Consider the following 20390-nt stretch of genomic DNA (forward strand, 5'->3'; position numbering starts at 1 on the left):
ACTTATCGATGCCTGGCCCACAGTTCACCGACGTAGGATTTTTTCAGGGAACGAGATCGGCACGTCGGCGAACAACTCGCTTGTATCCAACTGCTCATTTTGCCTTAGCAGAGCATTCAGTTTCGGTCTTGTGACGTCGAGGTAACGCCGATCCGAATCCGGTTCGAATGTCTCAGACGGATGCCTATCGTACAAGCCGGCAAGACATGGCTGGGATGAAAATGCGTCGCAAACCTCGTCCCTCTGCACAACCACCTGAGTCTACTTTTACTTTCGCTTCTTCATCCTGCACGCCCCGGCCTTGATGAACGGACAGCTTTCAGTGAATTGCATCACCAGCCACCATGCAGCGCCAACTCACCCAAGTCGACGAGTCTCAGGTTCCCGGAACAGCCCTCCTCGTTGACGTCGGCCACAACACGCAAACACGCCATGCCGCGGGCCGAGACGACATTATACTCGTCCCGACACCGTCAACGGATGTAAATGACCCATTGAACTGGTCGCCACGGCGAAAGCGTCAGCATCTCATCTGCCTGATTGCGTGAGTTTGACCATCCTGAGCTGGTGATTGAGCCTGCTAACTGATCCGTAATTTGTTGTGCTACAGCTATACACTGTTCAATGGCATGGCCTTATCCGTTGTGTATTCATTATTGGTGCCGCTGTCCACAGCTCTAGACGTTAGCGGTAGGATACCAGACCGAAGGTGCTCGTGCGAACGCCCAATGGTTTGCTAACAACTTTTCTCGAGCGCAGTTGGCGATCTCAACGAAGGAACGGGCTACATGTTCTTGTTATGCGGCTGGGGCCTGCTCTTCTGGCAGCCATTTGCTCTCCAGTACGGCAAACGGCTGACATACTTGCTCTCCATGCTTGGCATCGTGGTAAGTGGCAGAAGCTCAACGTCCTTCCATCTATGCTGATCATCTTAATAGGCTGTCTCCGTCTGGAGCCCCTTCGCCAAAGGTCAAGGCCAATGGATTGCTCGCAACGTCGTTGCCGGCTTCGTTGCCGCGCCAATCGAAGCCCTGCCAGAAACATCCATCACTGACATTTATTTTGCTCATGAGCGAGGTACCTACATGGGATGGTATGCTTGGATTTTGGCGACTTCGAATTACTTTGCGCCTGTCATCTGCGGCTTCATCAATGACGGCATGGGTTACAAGTGGCCCTTTTACTTCATGGCAATATTCGGCGGCGCCTGCTTTGTATTTCTCTTCTTTTTTCTCGAGGAGACAAATTACGATCGCCCGTTGGTCGGAATCATTCGAGTTGCTGAAGCTCATGACGGTACAAGTGAGAAGACGACATCATCTTCGTCAACAGGGGCAGCTGCCGGTAATGAGAGCCACGGAGCAGCAGATGTCTTCGCAGATGACAGCAACAGTGCTATGCTTCAAGGCAAAGAAACGAGCTATTGGCAGAAGCTTTCTTTGCTTGACAAGTCGCGGCCATTTCAGATGCACAGACGCGCCTGGCAGATCCTCAGGTTGATCGCGTGGCCTGTAGTCTTTTACTCGGGCTTCTCATACGGCACGTATCTCATCTGGTTCAACATACTAAACGCAACCTCGTCCATCGTTCTTGGCGGTGCTCCGTACAACTTTAGGCCCAGCATCGTCGGCCTAAGCTACCTTGCTTGTGTCGTGGGCGTTATTCTCGGGTAGGAGATAGCACTCCCTTCAAACAGACAAGCGTGAACTGACGCCGTCTATTTCACAGATCTGCTTACAGCGGCGTCATCTCCGACTGGTTCATCATCAAACTTGCGCGGCGCAATCGCGGCATATTCGAGCCCGAGCAGCGCCTTTGGTTGTTTGCATTGACGACAATACTGGTGCCGGCTTGCCAGATCCTCTGGGGTGTCGGAGTAAGCACCCAATTTCTGGTCGTTCAAACAATGAAACCGCGCTGACTTGAGAACAAGGCCGCTCAGCATGTCCATTGGTTCGGCCTCATTGTGGCCATGTGCGTCCTTGCGGCCTGCAACACAGCGGGCATCACGTTGTCGATTGCATATCTCGTTGACTCGTATCGAGAGGTATCGGCAGATGGCCTGGCATCGTGCATCATTATTCGCAACACGATGAGCTTTGCCGTCAACTACGGCATCACGCCTTGGCTGGACGGCCTGGGACTGCAGAACTGCTTCATCAGCGTGGCTTTCGTTGCTCTGGCCATCTGCTCGACCTTTTTGCCAGTCATCTGGTTCGGCAAACGGCTTCGCGACCTCAAACGCGAGAGCTATTGGCGGGAGGCCAAGCTTAGACGAGAGTAGCGCAGCGCTTGAAGTCCCAACAGTCAAGATTCATCCGGAATGTGTACCTGGCAGGCGAGATGTGAAACATTCACCAATGGAGTCAAGTTCTTCTTCACATCCAAGGCAAGCCTCGAAAATGTAATGAAAAGAAACGGAAAGCAGCCTGTCAGACGTCCATCGACATCCACCCCATCAACGGGCCCGAAGGCAGCCGTCGACAGGGTCGAGATCATCAAGAAAAAAACAACTCTCCATACAGCAAAGCACAAGGTTTTGCCGCCATCCTTGCGGATGGTGCGAGAGGACCAAAGAGTATTCACTCTTGGATGCCGAGGATATGCAATCATCAACCAGGGTGGATTCGATGGCTCTTTTGGGAACCAAAGCGAGAGACGAATACTATAGAAATGATTCTCCTGTTGACCAGTGTGTTAGCGAGGCTGTCATTTGCGGTGGAAGGCGAGCAGTTAGGGGTGCACATACTGAAGTATTGTCGACGTAAAGAAGAAAAGAAGAAAAGAAAATTTGAAAAGCTCGGCCGCGAGACGAAGTTTTATACCTGTGCTCTGGCTCGGCGGGCCTTGGCATCTCGGGCCGACGCCTTCCGTCTGCGAGAGGCAGGATATGGGTTACGTAAGACTGAAAACCGCTTCCAGGGCGGAAGAAAATTCCGCGATCTGCACCTAAGGTACTGTACGGTAGGTAGGTACCTGTGTAATGTGCAGCAGCATTCATTGGTGAGGTCTTTCAAATGCCGAGATGGATTGACTTATATCTATCACAGACGCATGCTCGATACAGTCGTAGATAGGCTGATAGTTCGGGTCCAAGAGCAGCTGCGTTTCACCCTGTTCCTTCATCATAGCAGCCCTAAGGAGGCAAGCAGCTAGGTAAGGCACCTAGTATATAGAAGGCACAGGACAAATCAGGCAATTCGCCGCCCGCAGCGATCCAGTCTAGAAGAGAGGTGAGCCGCTATATCCAGACACCCAGGGTGCGGAGTATTGCGAGCGGACCTTGCAACTCCTCATCGCTTTCAAGCTTAATACTAGCGGAGCGACGGAGAAAAAAACACGGTAGGACGATGTCCTGATGCTGGCTCGATCAGCTGAGGCCCTGAATTGCGCCATTTGGTTCACGCGCCAGGGGTAAGAATAAAAACGCCGGGGTTTGAACTCTGCGGGCTTCAAGGACTCTGCGGCTTCGGGGCTCGCTTTCGCTCCGCTGGATTCGTTCTCGCCAAAAGAGATGGCTTTGTGTCGTGATCCGGAGAGACTTCGATCGGAACTGAGCGTCTTCGACGTGACTGGGGAAACCCCCAACTTCATTCGAGACTATTGTGCAAAGTCCGCTCGAGTGGACATGCGGACAAACCTGACTGTCCGTTTGCAAGTAAATCTAGATGGGATGTAGATTGATGATAGGGATATGGTTCGATGGATGCGTTGCCTGATCGAGAAAATTATATATATGATGAACTCAGGCTCTTCAAGGACTAGCATCAAGCCATAGACAAACACTCTACTCAACACCCATCTCAGAACCAACACCGACAGATATCATGTCTCCCACCTCTGCCATCGCAAACCGCACCGCTTTGGTGTTTGGAGCTTCCGGCATCACCGGCTGGGCCATTGTGCGGGAAGCCCTCACATATCCAACAGCTACAACATTCACCCGCGTCATTGGGCTAACAAAGCGACCACTGGATCGAGCGAAGTCACTCCTGCCAAATGATAGCCGCCTCACGCTTGCTCACGGAGTAGACCTCACCGCGAGCGTGGACGATGTCGTGGCGAAGCTGGCAGGCATTGACGGCATTCAAGATGTCACTGACGTATATTTTGCTGGTACGGTTCGAAAACTTCCTGTCATACATTCCCGGAGGAAGGCGGAGGCTGACTCTTTCACAGCATATATTCAACCCCCAGGAGCTTCGGATTTTGCAGGCTTTGATATTCTCAAAGAGGTCAACGTCCGCATACTTGAAACAGCTGTCCAAGCAGTCGAGCGAGTCAGTCCAAATCTGCGGTTCTGGACTCTGCAAACAGGCGGCAAGGTGATTCACACTCATTACCAATGGGTTGGCTCCTCCATACTGATTTCTTTTGACATAGTCGTATGGGTTTGTGCATGTTCCACAGCTAGGATTTCCAAAAGTCCCGGCCAAGGAAACAGACCCGCGTATTCCACAGCCATACCAAGACCAAGTCTTCTATTATGCTCAATACGATGCGCTCGAGCGGCTGTCCGCTGAGAAGACCTGGCGTTTCGCTGAGATTCGCCCGGATTTAGTGGTAAGAACCTCCCCGGCTGGAATCGATGATAATGGCGTTTGACTGATCAATATACTATAGATCGGGTTCGTACCCGGTGGCGGCAACGCAATGAACTATGTTCAGGCCCTCGGCATTTTCCTTAGCTTCTATGCTTATCGTCACACAGACCCTTCCGGAGAGAAGACTACTATTCCATACCCTGGCCCCCTAGCTGCGTACAACAGCCATTATACCGAGATTGGACAGACAACATTGGCTAGAGCACACATCTTTGCTTCAGGCCTGAAGGGAGCACCAAATGGGGAGGTTTATAACGTGGGAGATTCTCCGGTCACTGCAGGAAACAACTGGGCTGAGAAATGGGCGTCGATTTGCGGCATGTTTGGCCTCTCAGGCGTTTCCCCTGAGGAATCCTCCGGCTTCAGTGTGGCGGCGTACATGGCGCAGCATCGCGACGAATGGGAGACCTTCGAGAGCCGTCATGGCTTGATGCCGGGTATCGTTCAGAGGACGAGCTGGGAGTTTATGGACGTGCTCACGTCGTTGCCCGTGTTCGACCGGCAGTATGACTTGACCAAGGCAAGGGCTGCAGGGTTTGAGAGTCGCTCGGACGTGCTGAAGAATTACGAAGAGGCCTTTGCCTTGATGAGGGCTGCCAAAATCATTCCTTAGTCTTTGCATTCAGCAGTATAATCGACTACACAGTTTGCCTTTGCATTGTTATCCTTGCACTGCTCAGCTGGTCTCTTCAATATCCATCGGCTTACCCATCAGGGCTTATCTAGCCCGCTTCCACCTTCGACCAGTTGCTGTTGTGCTATAGAAAATTAGGCCTGGTTCATCTCTATCGGGAACATCGGTCACACATAGAATGGCTAAGGCGACCGCTCCGACAGGCGATCAGGTGATGTGATATACTGACAAATGGGCACATGTACACATGAGCGTGAGGCAGGTATGGAAGGAATATTTGTGATCGTGATGATAATGCACCAACAATATATTGTTCCCCCCAAAGTCTGGATGTACATAAGTTTTGATACGGCTACCTAGGGCATCACGTTTCTTTGGCTTGGGATTTGTGTAGTGATTCTTCTTGTTGTGAAGGAAACCCGTAAGGTGACGACAAAGAAAAGTGCCATTGATTGTGAAAGGTTGCAGCGACTCAAGCCACCACAGGGGGAAATTTTTTTCTTTAATAGAGGGATATATGGTTGAAGCCAGACGTAATCACTAGACCTGATTACGGCTTGGTTGAACCGATGTGAGACTATCGCGAGAATAGCCGACGTGGCTGGCGATTACGAACGATTGTCTCGCGACATTCTCATGCAGAAGGACTGAAGCAGGGATCAGGTTCTAGAGCGTAAGAACTAAAATCGATCCTAGCTGTAGCTTCACCCTCATGCATCAGTGTCACCCTCCCAGCCTCCTCAACCAGTTGACAACTCTGGTTTGGCAATGAGCCTCACTTAAGATTGACAAGTCACTTGCCAAGCTGGGTCTGCCCGCGTCTTCCTTGAACGTTGCATCGGAGGCTGCGCCTGGGATTGCGCCACATTTGATCCATCAGAATACAATGTTTGTTTAGTGCTGCCCTCCCATACAAATCAACCAACTGGTGGACAATTTGCGGCACCGAATCTTCGAACCGCTTTTGGGATCGTCTTCATCTCACAAACACTATATTGTGTGACTCCGCTTCGGCATCTCCGTCTTGGAGTGTCTGTCGACTCAATGATAGCTCAGTATGGGATGTAAAAATAGCAGTCGACAGCAAGTCGCAGAGGACGGCGTCTTGTGCATTTGGGGTGATAACGCCTTGTTTAATAATCTGTTTACTGCGGGGTTTGTGATGACTATTAGTCTGCCATTTCAGATCGGCGAGCATTAGGAGCTTGAGAATACACATATCCGTAACAGCTTCTTAGTTCTCTCGGGGCTATCAAGTTCGGGATGCTCTGAGCAATGGGTAACTCTCTCTTCAAAGAAGCATGAGCTGTTGCCTTGCCTTACATTCAGATCTCTTCGATATAGCTCACTGGCTGGTCCAAAATGATACAATGTCCCTCGGAGGCTGACAGCCTGAAGGAATATATTGTGCATGTTGCCTAGGCGCTAAGCGTGCATGGGGTTGCTACGCTGGATCATCAGCCGGTAATCATTTGGGCAGCATGCACAATGGACATGATAGGCTCACTCAACTGCAGCTTGTATTGTGTTGTGGAGTTAACTATGAGGCTGAGAGAAGTTGCTTCACAAACAACCCGTAAGTCCTATGGCCAATGTTAAGAGCTAGTTTCAATTACTTCAAGAGGGGACGACGCCCCGGCGAGACTCTTATCATCTTGGTTTATAGTAGATGCTTTCTGGCAACCCCTAGGAAGAAAGGCTCACCCCCCTCATCCTATCTCTGTCAGTGTCTTTTTTAGTCTCCATTCGATAGACTTCGCCCTCCTTTGCCACTATGGCGACTAATGAACGGGAGAAGAAAGTTGTGCCAGAAGACCTGGACAATGATAATCGCGATGTTGCCGAACTCTGGAAGCAGGCTCTCAAGGAATACAAGGGCATCGTGGGGTTCGATCTACAGCCCAAGTTCAACAATGTCCAAGCCATGATCGACTTTGGAACGAATGAGATGAACTCATTCCACAAGTTTCGACACAGCAGCAAGAAAGTGGATAAGCTGCGAAGCCTCTTCGCGGCCAACATCGACTATATTGAGAAGGGGGCTCAGCACCTCATCAGCGCGGCTGTTCCTGCATTCCCTCCAGCGGCTGCTATTGGCACCGCGATAACATACCTTCTTTCGGTACTGCCCCTATCTAAAAATGGCTACGAATCTGGTACAAACTTCGAACTGACCGTCTTGTGTATCTCGCTATAGGCTTGTAGGCAAGTGTCAGCAGACTATGACGTCGTCGTCGTCTTCTTCGACGATATGAATAGCTTCCTGCAGCGCGTAGTCATCTTGGAGACTCGTCTGCCACCACACAAGGCATACCAGAACTGTCTCATGGACGTCTTTACCTCCTTTTTGACATTGACTGGCTATGCGCACAAGTACATTGAACTTGGCCGTTTCAGTAAGCATCCCGAAGGGCATTTGGACTTTCTTACCAAAAGTGCTGCGATACTCACATGACTTGCAGAGAAATGGATCACCAACTTGATTGAGGGTGAAGACAGCGACTTGGGTGGTGCCCGAAAGAAGATGGATAAAACTCTTGCCCGGCTACAAAATGCCACAGAGTTTGCCATCCTTGGTAACAGCGAGGAACTCAAGAAAATGAGTGCTGAGCTGCAAACCAACCAGACGGCACATACACAAATGCTGGAGGAACAGAAGGAGGTTATGTTCATCATCAGTCAAGATACTGGGAGTATCCGCAGCGACGTTGCAAAATTGCTCAAGGCATTCACAGAACAGAATGCAAAGCATGACCACAAGGGAAAGCCGTCCAATCAAGACGCGGGAAAACCAGCTTCTGCAAATCAGGTTCGAAACAGAATGCCAGATATTGAGGGAGAGGGACACGAGTACAAGGTCCTGAAGGAGACGCTGATCCCGGACACTTCCAATTGGGTCTTTTCTCAGCCTCAGTGGGAGGCATGGATCAAGCAAGACGTAGACACCACTGCCCTGAAGCCGGTTCTTGCTTTGTCGGGACTTCCTGGGACTGGCAAAAGCCATCTTGCGGCGTCAGTGTACGACAAACTCTACAGCATTGCGAGGGAGGACACGACCCAGCGTACCTGTGTAACTCAGTTCTACTACCGGGAGCAGCATAAGGACCTTAGCTGGTTCAAGAGCGGTTTGATCAATGCCATCACTCAGGTGGTTGACCAGAGCGTGCCTCTTTGCGAGAGGATCAACGCGGAGATGGTCCGCGACGAGGTTTACTACAACGTCTTTGTTTGGAGGGACTTACTGCTCAAGATACTCGGTCCAGCATTCAGCAAGGACTCATCCAATCGTCTATTCCTCGTTTTTGACGGTCTGGACGAGATGTTTGACTTTTCTGAATTTGTCGAGTTTGTTAGGCTTGCCAGAGAGCAAAAGTTCAGAATGGCGATTATCGTCACGACTCGCCCGGAGCTTCTGCAACAACTAACAGAAAAGTTCGAGGTTAGCACCATTGAAGTCACGAAGGAAAAGCAGCTGCAGGACTTCAAGACCCTCGTGTGGCATCGGATCAACGACCTGAGCTACCTGAAGAAGTTCTCACGTTATGTTCAGCAGAGAATTGCAGAAAAGGTGGAAGAAGTATCGCCGAGTAAGTTTAGAAGCGCCGGCCAACCGTTGAACGAAGAAGAGAATCTAACGATCTATGAAACTACTAGGCTTGCTGTATGCTGAGCACACTCTAGAAAGGCTCAACGCACTGGGCCGCGAGGGAGCTGTTCTTCAGGTGCTTGCGCGTCCAATGCCGGAGACATTGCGCGGCGTATACGAAATCATGCTAGACGAATGCCAACGCCGAATGCCCGTTGCTCGCCAGCAAATTGCCTCTAAGCTACTTCATTGGATTGCCTTTGCATATCGTGTTCTGAGCCTCGATGAGGTAACATCGCTGCTGGCCTATCTCTCTAAGGATGATAGCTTTGATCTCGAGGAGATCCCCGAAGTTGCCTCCAAGTTTCTCCAGGTCGGAGATCCTGCCTTTGATGCTCAATCGAGAGAAATTGCCCAGAGAGACACCTCTACCGGCTCGATCGAGGATCTTGAGAAGGAGGAAATGGCATCTGACAACCAGGATAAGATGTACAACGACGGCGCTCTACCCGTCAAATTCAAGGAGAGATCGATGCGGGCATTTTTGAGAGATGCAGCCAACGTCAACTCCCAATGGCATCTGAAGGCATCGGAGGCACATCGCCAGATATTTTTGGCTTGTGTTGACCTCGTCAAGCCAGAGCCTCTAGGACCGAGACGCATAATCAACGACGGCTTGAGGTTGTACTGTGCCTATCGCCTGATCTCGCACTCCTCCCAGCTCGTATGGGAGGACTATACGATTCAAGAGAAAGCGGAGGTCATGGAAGGGCTGGCCATGGCTCTGTCCCATACCGAATTTGCAGAAACACTCAGTCGCACCGGTATGACCTATACTCGGGGCCTCAAGAGTGTGTTGAATGACAGGGTGGCTATCTGGGCGGAATCTCTCAAGGAGCCTGAGATTGCATCTCTCTTGAGCTCGGATGCAGCTGCGTGGTGGGCTGATGTTGCGGTCGATCCTCGAAGATGCAGATATGGGATGGTGAAGGGATACGTGAGGCGCCTCTATGCTGCGGCTGATCTTGATGAGGCGCTGACCGCGTATAAGCTCATCTATGGACTTTTAGGCACTGTAAGTTTTGACCCAGGGCGCCTTTTATCCCTAACCTGTCTTGTTCCAGATCACGCAATCGTTAACTTTACCATCGATGTAGTCCGGACTTGACCATATCCTCGTAGACAGCGCGAAAAGGAACTTTCCGGATGAAGCTTCAGCGCCGGAAACTACGGATTCTGAGAACCTTCCTGACAGTAACGAAAACGTCGAGAATCAAGCCATGGAAGAGCTCGGCGAAGTAAAGAGTTCATTGGGCTTACCGGGCATCTTTAGCGACATCGAGATGGATGCAACGGCTTACCGAGCGGTGGGAGAGATTTTTCTCAACTACGGCTTTTATAAGCCGGCGAATTCGATGTGCAATGTAGCCTTCGAGCTTTGTCGTTCCAAGAACGACCAGACGGAGAAGTTCAAGGTGTCGATTCTGCACTCCAAGGTCCTGTGGAAGCTGCAAAAGAAGGGTAGGGCGTTGGAAATCATATCGGACTGTGTCAAGGACATGGAGACAGCCGACGTCACTACTTCGCTGAAGCGTTCAGCTCTCTTAGCAAAGGCAGAGCTTGAGGGAAATCTCAAGATGCGAGACGCCGCGGCCGAGGCGTATGCCAAGGCAAAAGCAGTTGACCCCACCGGAACAACTTCCGGAGATGCCCTCGAGGGAGAAATCGAGCTTTTTGAAAAGGTGGCAGATTACGCTGGATATTTCCGGACGCTGAAGAGCTGGAGTCCTATTGACAGGCTTACTTGGATGGCGTGGAACTACTGCAACCAGGGACATGAACGGCATGACAAGCTTCGCTCTCTCGCAATCAGAGAGGGCGAAGTCGACTTTTTGATCGATGCCTATGAGGATGCTATTCGGTTCCTCGACCGGCTCAATTCTGGTGCTCCGCTGCGTCTTGAGTTAGCGGTGACCTATTTTAGAGCGAAGGGAGATTTGGAGAATGCTCGCAAAACCCTGGATGAAATATTTGCTAGCACCTCGGGCGGGTACCCATATTCTATTACGGACGAGGAGCCACAGACAATGATGCAACGACTGGTTGATGTCATGTCTGACGTTCTCTACGAAATTTTCCGGGGCTCGAGAGATCCCAAGGTCAAGCTGGAGGCCCTCGAGTCACTCAAAGGCATCATGAACAGGCCGCTTTCTTTATCGGTGCCCATCTATACGAGCCTAGACCTGGTCTATCGTCGCATTGTCCTAGCGTCAATGTGTTTGAAGATGGGCCAGGCAAGTGAGTTTCAGGAACGACTCCAAAGCGTCCTGGAGGATTGCTTTGCTGGCCTCACCGACAAGGTGTCCTGGAACGACGGACAAAACTTGGAAAAGCTGGCCCATGCCCTGATGGTGCTCAGCAAAGCCGTGCCGGATGGACAAGATATCCAGCGCTATGCACGAATCGTGATATCAGCAATGTTCTCCAAGATCACTCATGTCACAGATGAGGAGCTTGAGCTGTTGGAGATGGCAAATCAGTCCAGTGATGAAAGCGACGATGAAAGCGACGAAGATACTGAAGATACGGAATCGGAAGGGGTAGTAGCCATCAGCAGGGTTGGGACTCTTGAAGGGCTGGCACCCTACGAGACTATGGCCACTATCGGGAGCGGCAAAAGGTCATCGCCGAGAGATGAGGGGGATCTAGGCAAACCCCAGATAGTTGTGTGCAGTTGTGACGGCGGCATTTGCAATCCCGTGGCTGCATTTGCATGGTGGGGGCATTCTGTTGTTCATTATTGTACAGAATGCTCAACCACCCTGGTCTGCGAGCTTTGCTATAAGGCTCGACATGATCCTGAGAAGGTGGGATCGCCCACTGTCATGCATTTCTGCGACAAGAGGCATAGTTACATCAAGTTGCCTGTGGAGGGATGGCAGGGGATCAAGGACGGAGTCATGAGGTTGGAAGGAGAAGTGCCTGTCAAGTTTGACGACTTCCTGAAGTGTTTGCAGAATGAGGTCTGCCGAGATGCCTGGGACCGATACTGGGCTGGGGCTTGATGACTGATGAGATATGAGACATGAAATATACTCGACTACTGTCCTCATTGTTGGGCATGTAAATAAGTCCGGTCATTAGTATTTCTGGTGAATCTGAGCTTGCTACAAATACAAGTCCAGCTTCGACGCATATTGTGTCCTCGGGCCAAGATAACTCAACGCGAGTATAATAGAAAAACCAGTATAAAAAGACAATCAAACTCTTACCGGCGAACCTATTCCTTTGGTTCGGCAACTTGCTCAATATCTACAATTCCATGATTTGTTGAGCCCTGAACAAGATCAGGGTTCTCAGCCTTAAGCTTGGCAAAGTTTCGCTCAGCCTCCCAGGCCCAGATGCTGTCGCTAGCAAAGACGAGGTCCATCTCCTCCAATGTTCTCTGATTGGACTCTGGATACAGAGCCCACACGACGAGGATTGACAGGGCATTGACCGCGCCGAAGATGTAGAGTGTCTTTTCGTTGAGCGCCTTGAAGATGGTAGGAAGCAGAAGCACCTAAGAAGCTGATTAGAATGGAAAGGCCTGGCCGGGGGACGAGAAGAGAAGTGCACTTACACACCAGCCGTTGCCAATGGACCAGCCAACGACACCCCAGGCGTTTCCCTTGGCTCTGACTTGCAGAGGGAAGATTTCAGCCGGATACAGCCAAGGAACCGTTAGCCAGGTGGCACCGAAAATTGCAGTGTAGAGGAACACAAAGAATGTTGCAGCACCGCCGATGTGGCTCTGGCTGGCTTCGTCTGAGGCATTGATGGTTGCGCGAGCGAGGCCACCGGCGACGAACATGCAAATGCCCTGGCCAACAGCTCCCCAATATAGAGTCCAACGACGACCGATGCGATCGATGGTGAAGACGCAGACCAACGTGGCGAACTGACCTCATATTAGTGTGATGCAAGCTTTGAGCGAGAAGCAATTGGCCAAGCGTACCATGTATGTGATGTTGTTGATGCCGCTGACCCAAAGTCTGTCCTTTGCGCTGATGCCGGCAATTGTAAAGATCTCAGGGCCGTAGATGGTGATTCCCGCAATACCAATCCACTCTTGCAAGATCTGCAGCCAGATGACGAGCTGAACACGCCGGCCAGTATGTAGCTTCCCAGAGCCGATACCGAAGAACATGGAAAAGTAGCTCTGCTGCTTGGCGGTATCTACTTCAAGTTTGTGGATGTTGATGATATCATTGTACTCTGCCTCCGCCTTGAGGCCGTCCTCGCCCTCATTGCCACGGAGACGACCAAGGATGAAGCGAGCCTCCTCTTCACGGCCCACTTTGACAAGCCAGCGAGGTGATTCGGGCATGATCCAGATGATGATGAAGAGAAGGATGAGAGGGAGGATCTGGAAGGCGACGGGAAATCTCCAGATGAAGGAGGATGTGTTGTCGTGATATTTAGAAGTACCACTGCCGTCGCGTTAGCGAGACATTCCGCAAGACTTGGGATACTGAGTGGGAAGGCACGTACAATTCCAGCCAGTAGGCTACAACGACACCAAGAATGTTCAGGGTGAACTCAATGGATACGAACTGGCCCCGAGAAGTGTGAGCAGCTGTCTCGGTTGCCCACACAGGTGTGATTGCGTTCAAGATTCCAGTGCCGACGCCGTTCAATACGCGGGCTATTCCATCTCACCGTTAGCAATTGCCATATGCCTCGAGTTTGTAGAGCAGTCATGGACATACCGCAAAACATCCAGTTCGCATTCATGGCTGATGCCTGCAGGGCAGCTGCACAAACACTCCACGCAGAGGCAATGGCAATCGTCTTGATACGGCCATAGCGATCACCGAGCCATCCACCAAGCAGACAGCCGCATAGAGTTCCGGGCAGATAGTAGACGGCTACAATACCGCCCTGTAGGAGGGGCTTATCGACGACGACAATGTTCTGGTCTTCGTCCCAGTGGCCAAAGCCCATGCGCTCGGCATAGTCGCGCGTCGTGTTGACACCGCCCATCAACCCTTGATCATAGCCGAAGAAGAAGATCGACAGTCCGGCCACGAGGCAGACGGTGTTGAGCAGAGTGGCCTTGTACAGCTTGTTGGCCACATTATAGCTGGCAAGAGGTGAGGTGAGGACGGTCATGGTGATGATGCTCGGTTGGACCCGAGAACGAAGACTGTTTCGAGGATCTTCTGGAGTCTCTTGAATGCACTCTCTCCGTCACTTTTCCCCAGACCCGAGACCCCAGACGGGGGTTCCTTTATATACTTGCATGAAATCATCGTGGACATCCGAAGATCGGCATCCCGCGTGGCATTAGGCAGCACCAAAAAGCTCATCCTTTCCGCAGGGATGGTAACCAGAAACGGATTACATGGTCGAAATCAAGGGAGACTCCATTCGCCAGCTGAGACGCCTAAACGCCTCGTCGGAGCCATCCGGTCGTTGACCGATGATGAGATCGAATGGCAAGAGAAACCTCCAGTCTGGGGTCCTCCATGGGGAAAAGCTGGAGTTGCCTAAGCAAAGACATGCCCGGAATACCCTTCTTGTCGTCACTCCGGAGCCCTCTGAGAGCGCTGATAGACCAGCAAAGTGCTCCATCGGCACGCCTGTCGATCTCTCCGGCTTTTGTCGGTTATTATGCGCACCAATAATACCCGCGGGCCTGAGTCAAGAACGGGGGGCGATTCGGTGGAGGCAAGGGAGGTTAGAACTTAGGACCGTCAGCACCGGTCACTTGTGAGGGCTGATCTCCGCTGAAAAAATCCACAGTCCACTACGGCAGCCATGCGCACCAATCGTCATCACGATCCCCAGGTTCTTAAGATTGTGTGGAGGAGCCTTGTCGCTTCTCGTGTCGTAGTTAGCGAGGAGAGCAAAAGATGGACAGCGTATGATTCGCCCTTTTCGATCCTGTTAAGCTAGCTCTGTGTAGTCACATGCTGCAAGCAACTGTTGTTTTTCTTTTGGACCGATTGAGATCGAGCCCATAATAGTGTGTTATTTTGCTTGCTGTCCCCTCAATCGTTCTTGAAGCACTACCTACATGTACTATAGCCGCATACCTATATACTTCATAGCCGCGTAAAGTGCCCTATTATCACAGTTGTATCTCATCAATTGTCTTTCTCGAATTGACTTTCCTTAAGCCTTGAGACCGGCAACGAGCCTATCACCCAAAGCCTTGATGCTGTTCTCAAAGTCGTTGGTGTTCTTAGCCGTCCAGTTGGCGCCGTTCTTGCCGGGCACAGCTCCGGAGCCGGTAAAGCCAATGAAGAGGACATCCTTGGGGTCATGGCCGTTGTTGCCGCTGAGGCCTTCATTGGGGAAGCAAAGTTTGCCCAGAGCGAGAGAGGCCTCGCCGGTGGAGGTGCCGCCGTTGGTATCGCCCCAGACGCCATAGAACTGATGAGAAAGCTTGAATCAGCCTCCGTTCTACCCCGTGTTTGCTAGCTAATTGGGGACAGCCGTCACTTACAACTTGATTGTTGCAGACAACAGCCATGACGCTGAGGGGCTGCATGCCGGAAGATTGAGGATTAAAAGACGGGTTGCCGCCCGAGTTGCCAAAGACAACGTACGGGTGAATGTTAGCATCGAGATCAGAGATGCCAAACGTCTTCACGGTGTCTTTGAAGGCGGTCTGGCTCTGGCCGGTGGGATCGTTGGCACAAGCACCAGCCGAATTGTTTGCGCCATCACAATCAATGTCCAGATTGTCATAGTTGCCTGCGCTGCCCTTGAGGAAAATGGCGCCGGGGAGATCGCCACAGTATGCCGCGCCGCCGCTGAAAGTGCCCGACAACTTGTTGGCACATGTCCCTGACTACGAAGACAAAGAGTCAGTATGTCCTATCGACGCTGGTAGAATTATGCCAGCCACTTGCCCTGTGGGTATCGTAGATAGTCTTGAGGTTTGCAGGGAGAGAGAAAGCCGAGGCGACGGCGCCAAAGGTAGCCAGACCGAGGACAGCGTTGGATCGCATCTTTATGTGTATTACTAGTCTGGAAATCTGAGATCGTGTTCAAGAACTAGACCTTTGTTGATCAATAACTAACAGCGTATCAGCGGGAAATGACCTTGTACTTTATACCCTTTCGAACATCAGCTCGACAATTTGGCATTTGTCTTGACAACCTGACTGATCGTCCCCTTGATAACCACCTCCTTCCAATTATTTGAGCGTACCCATCCTAGCTGGCTGTCGTTCGGCCCCTTGCAATGCTAACATGCAAGTAAAACAACCTCCAACCAGCTGAAGCATTACATCGACGCATGAAACAGGAAGGTCCAAGAGTTACAATTGAGTAAGATTACGGATTATCAGGGCGTAACTCGGCCTCCAAGAATGTTTGTAACGTAGTAGCCCTGCAAGTTACGCGGGGAATCTTGGCCCGGAGAGCCACCCGCTGCAACGGCTGGCTTATACGAGGTCCATCTCAATTGACAGATGAACGCGCTACACTAAAAAGAGCCAACTACGATGGCATGTCCCCCGTATATTGGATGAATGCAGGGGGCAGAATTAAGCATGCTTGCAGATCCCAGCGCCGCTACTTCGCTGTCCACATAACATCCGATTAGGTTCGAGATTGTGTCTGTTGGTGAAGATGGTGGGTGTGATTCAAGGCGTCCTGACCCCGAGGCCTCGAACGTCCTTCCCTTCTTTGCTAGAGCGTGCCAGACAGAGTTGGCGGCATTTTATCCGATAGGTGCCTTTGCAGTGTCCGGCTCGGCGACCTTTGAAACGCGCATACAATACGAGATCTTGACATTTTGGTCACGACAAGTCAGCGTGGGGCCTTTCTCTACACATTCCACGTAACACTTCAAGATACATGCTGCGTTCCCGAACCCAGAAGACAGGTTCATCCGTCATAGTATCCGAATACAGTACCATGTTCATCAGCACTGATACAAAGTTCAGAATGACATAGTCCCCCGTAGAGCTACAGGCTTGATTATGATCATGTACGTGCGGATTCTGCGATCAGTGATCTACAGCTCTCTCATCACAGGTACGGCAACAGCAATGCCAAGTTAGCGGTGAGCAGGGCCAAGTTCGGTCGTTAACGCGAAACATGAGTTTGTAGCATTGTGACCTCCAGTGTTGCATGTTTGCAGACACGGGGTGTGCATTCTCTATCATCTCCTGGGGTGGAGACGACGGCGGTATGCTATTCAGATTGACGTGCAGCGACGCACTTCTCATTTGAATACCACTTGTCATGGAGGCCCTTTGCCCTGATGGTGTAAGTGAGTGGCCAGTGCCTGTCATTTTCCCCCTCTGCCTCATATACGCTAGGCGATAACCGGTTTTCACACTCGGTTTAATGTTGCTTCTGCCGGTTGCTGAAAAAGGTCAATTGTCTCACAATTCTGAATGACACACTTACTCGTATAATCATGGTGGATTCATGTAGAACTCAGTAAGGTTTCGGCTTCCCGGATAATGCCGGCCGTACAGTGCAGTAAAGATGTGACGAGAATGAATTGGAAGCAATGCTCCGTATTAGCATTGTCCTTCGATCCGATTGGTGGGGCTAATCCCTCGTGACCTGAGCCCGGGAAAACACTGGCCATTTCAGTGCTGGGTGGAGCGCTAGCAATTGTTCTGTTGCCGGCTTCTTAAGTTCTTGTCGGACCCAATTTGCGAGCAAATGGGACGTCGGTATCAGCTTCTTAGCTTCCGACCTCACGGCTTACTGTACGAGGTAGTCGGCCAAAGTAGTCAACAGTGCATGAGTACCGACCAGGGTGCTCTGACAGGGGTGCTCAAGTTCCCTCGCAGAGGCTGCCGCACGCCTCCATTACTCGATATCAAAGCTTCAGTACATGAATTCCAGCTCCACAAGCCCTGCAAAGCCCCGGTCGATACCCGTATGCTGTTGGCTACATACCCTGGAGACCTCGTATGAGCCAGCTAGAGTACGGGTAGCCCAAGAGAGTATGGCTTCACCTCATTCAGCAAGGTTTCAAGAAATGATAGACGCGGAGATGTGTCAAAAAGCTTCATGTTGAGAGCCGCACCCTGTCCACGACCCCCGCAACCCTCTCCAGAGACCACGTGCTAGGTCCCCAGTGCATGGAAAATATTGGTATTGTCCTGAAGAAGGGTTATAACAAACTCGGATGCATTACAACAGGACCTGCTCGTTTGGGGGCGAGATGTGTAGGAAGAAATAGAGGCAGTAAACCGCCGCCCGTTCTACAATGCCAACTGAGTCATTTGCGAGGCAAATCTTCTTGCTGTTTGCACGTAGGTGCAAAGTCTATCACGGTGAAGAACCCCAATTCCGAGTATACCACCAACCATAGTGCCGGGATAGACCGCCATTCCAGTCCGCTCGCTCGTAGCTTTTTAATTAAACTTTTCAGACGTTCTATAGACGAAATCATCCCAAGCGATGAAGACGCTACTCAGCCAGAACTTGTACTGCCAATCTGGGAACATGATATAGTTTCTCTTGGTGCTCTCGTCAATGCACCAAGACGTACACCCGGTTGCCCAGACCAGCTTTCCAACCTTTTGTTAAACCGTGCCAATATCTTTCTTCTCGGCTGAAGGCTTGACGGAAACAATCGTCGCAGGTAGGCCTACCCGTTGCCAGCCCGAAGTCCCTGTACCCATTGCATTGAGAATGGGCTTGATGATTCGCAGTGTGAAGTTGATCTGGCATTCTGTGGTGTAAATAACAGAGAGATGACCGCTCAGAGTGTCGGGGCCCATCATGATGAAGAAGCTTGGGAACGCTGAATGACATGTTCCTAGATATGCGGAAGAAACTCCCTCGCTGATTTGATTCCACTGCAGAAACTGGGTGAGGCATCATTGCATATTGTAGCATCGATTTAAGTATCTGAGGGTCGTTATACTCACATGGTCTTGGATGCTGATGCCTCCTACACCGAAGATCTACAACGTCCCAAATGGCTTTGACGTCTCAAATTCAAATCCCTGAGCAAGAACAATTGCATCGGCATGAATAATCCTTCCAGTCTTTGTCCGTACGCCATTCGGTACACTCTCCTCCACCGGGTCCTCAATCGAGGTCGACATTGTTCTGGTGCAGACTCGCTAGGTAGCCAGTATCGTTGACGCGTCGTTTGCACCCAATCTCCGTTTTGGGCACGAGAAAGTCTCGATATTGCGCAGGCGCATTCGCACGGATGTAATTGGCGGCGTCTTGCGACCAACCTCTGCGAATCTCAGCACCCGTTTCTATGCCAAAGCCCGCAAAGTCTCGTTCCTAGTTCCAGTACAGCTTGGCTCTGTAAATTCGCATCGCCAGAGGAACCCGTTCCATTATCCACTTGAACCAGGCAGAGTATTCTGGGTTTGGGCGGTCAGCAAGCCAATGGGCCTGTTGACAAAATTGTGTCACTGTTTTGGCTGCTCCTGGTCCTGAGCTGACCTCTGGATTATTTCTGTCGCAGAGCATCCGTTTCCTACAATTTTGGTTATTACCATCAGGGTACCAAGCATCGTATGATGAATTGGGAGCCTTACCGACAACTACAAGCTCCTTGTCCTTCCAGTTGAATGTGTGGTCCCACTGTGCTGTGTGGAAGATCTTCCCATGAAAGCTTGAAGCGCCTGGAATAGTGCATTTTCTGGGGACAGACAGTGTCCCGACCGCAGATATCAAGATTTTGCTGCGATATTCCATTAATTCAGATGTATGAACATCTCGAACCGTGATGTGCCACATTCCGGATGCCGCATCCCAAAAAGCCTTCTCAACAAGAGATGCTAGCCGAACATGTCTGTGGATATCGTATCGGGCTACTACTTTCGTGAAGTATTGATGTATCTCGGACTGAAGGGCAAATTTGCTTGTCCAATCAGGCTTCAGTGTGAACGAATAAGAGAAGAAATGGGACGAAACCTGCCTCAGTTCGTATCATTAATCCCTATGACGAGTCAAGCACAATCGTGAGACCAAATTGATACGTACGTCGCAACCACATCCAGGATACGAGTTGGTCCACCATGTTCCACCGATGTTGTCGGATTTCTCAATGAGTTTGAAGTTTCTAGTACCAAACTGCCTGACTAGTTGTATAGCGAACCCAACGCCCGATATGCCAGCAGCAATGATGAGAATATCTGTGTTTTCCGTCATACTCGGTGATGTGGCTAGCATCAGCTGTGTGGTTTGCCTGATGGGACATTCCCACAGGACGGAGCCGAAAGAATGAAGGAGACTATCGGAAATGCTCGTACTCAGTTGTATATACGTGATCATTTATGGTAGATCGTGCTGCATGATGTTTGTGTTGCGCCTCTCCCAAGAGTAGGTGCACCACATGATGTTATGCTAATAACACATGCAGTGGGGAATCATCATGGGAATGTAAGCCGACGATGGCTGTCTCGAGAATGGAATCACCAAATTGGCTCGATATCTCATACTTGCGTTTGCATAAATCCGGTGATGGAACCATTTGGTGGTTGTCGAACGTGAGGCGCATCACGTTTGTCACCCTTTTGTCTCGTTTGCGGCTTAGGGTTAAGGGCAACTGTACCGAGGATGACGGACAGAACTA

General features: G+C 50.9%; 7 protein-coding genes across 7 annotated transcripts; 4 read left to right on the forward strand and 3 right to left on the reverse strand.

Annotated features, from left to right (window-relative positions):
* Positions 1-344: 344 nt before the first annotated feature.
* CCMA1212_009875 (uncharacterized protein) lies at positions 345-2284 on the forward strand (the record flags this gene model as incomplete). The annotated part of the gene is made up of 6 exons (XM_073706939.1): positions 345-544; positions 611-690; positions 760-887; positions 939-1669; positions 1729-1876; positions 1934-2284. The coding sequence occupies 6 exons, from the start codon at positions 345-347 to the stop codon at positions 2282-2284; spliced, it is 1638 nt and encodes a 545-aa protein (XP_073554581.1).
* Positions 2285-2420: 136 nt separating this feature from the next.
* Positions 2421-2768, forward strand: CCMA1212_009876 (uncharacterized protein; the record flags this gene model as incomplete). Its single annotated transcript, XM_073706940.1, has 1 exon — positions 2421-2768. A coding segment is annotated over one exon (348 nt), but the record flags the coding sequence as incomplete, so codon positions are not given.
* Positions 2769-3827: 1059 nt separating this feature from the next.
* CCMA1212_009877 (Short chain dehydrogenase gsfE) lies at positions 3828-5217 on the forward strand (the record flags this gene model as incomplete). Its single annotated transcript, XM_073706941.1, has 4 exons — positions 3828-4116; positions 4180-4325; positions 4384-4563; positions 4624-5217. The coding sequence occupies 4 exons, from the start codon at positions 3828-3830 to the stop codon at positions 5215-5217; spliced, it is 1209 nt and encodes a 402-aa protein (XP_073554579.1).
* Positions 5218-6823: 1606 nt separating this feature from the next.
* CCMA1212_009878 (uncharacterized protein) lies at positions 6824-11889 on the forward strand (the record flags this gene model as incomplete). Its single annotated transcript, XM_073706942.1, has 6 exons — positions 6824-6832; positions 6992-7360; positions 7436-7634; positions 7701-8825; positions 8893-9899; positions 9982-11889. The coding sequence occupies 6 exons, from the start codon at positions 6824-6826 to the stop codon at positions 11887-11889; spliced, it is 4617 nt and encodes a 1538-aa protein (XP_073554582.1).
* Positions 11890-12104: 215 nt separating this feature from the next.
* CCMA1212_009879 (Sugar transporter STL1) lies at positions 12105-14012 on the reverse strand (the record flags this gene model as incomplete). Its single annotated transcript, XM_073706943.1, has 5 exons — positions 13576-14012; positions 13358-13511; positions 12822-13296; positions 12447-12764; positions 12105-12386 (listed from the first exon to the last, which is right to left on the reverse strand). Exons 1-5 carry the CDS (start codon positions 13976-13978, stop codon positions 12105-12107), a joined length of 1632 nt encoding a protein of 543 aa, XP_073554583.1. The 5' UTR covers positions 13979-14012.
* Positions 14013-14983: 971 nt separating this feature from the next.
* Positions 14984-15825, reverse strand: CCMA1212_009880 (Endo-chitosanase; the record flags this gene model as incomplete). Its single annotated transcript, XM_073706944.1, has 3 exons — positions 14984-15244; positions 15318-15661; positions 15723-15825. 3 exons carry the CDS (start codon positions 15823-15825, stop codon positions 14984-14986), a joined length of 708 nt encoding a protein of 235 aa, XP_073554593.1.
* Positions 15826-18201: 2376 nt separating this feature from the next.
* On the reverse strand, positions 18202-20089 carry CCMA1212_009881 (Baeyer-Villiger monooxygenase; the record flags this gene model as incomplete). The annotated part of the gene is given in 7 exon segments (XM_073706945.1): positions 18202-18366; positions 18379-18657; positions 18721-18756; positions 18811-18914; positions 19009-19090; positions 19139-19729; positions 19799-20089. The coding sequence occupies 7 exon segments, from the start codon at positions 20087-20089 to the stop codon at positions 18202-18204; spliced, it is 1548 nt and encodes a 515-aa protein (XP_073554592.1).
* Positions 20090-20390: the final 301 nt, after the last annotated feature.

The sequence above is a fragment of the Trichoderma ghanense genome (genome assembly GCF_004382785.1).
Source record: "Trichoderma ghanense strain CCMA-1212 chromosome Unknown scaffold_19, whole genome shotgun sequence".
Taxonomy (NCBI): domain Eukaryota; kingdom Fungi; phylum Ascomycota; class Sordariomycetes; order Hypocreales; family Hypocreaceae; genus Trichoderma; species Trichoderma ghanense.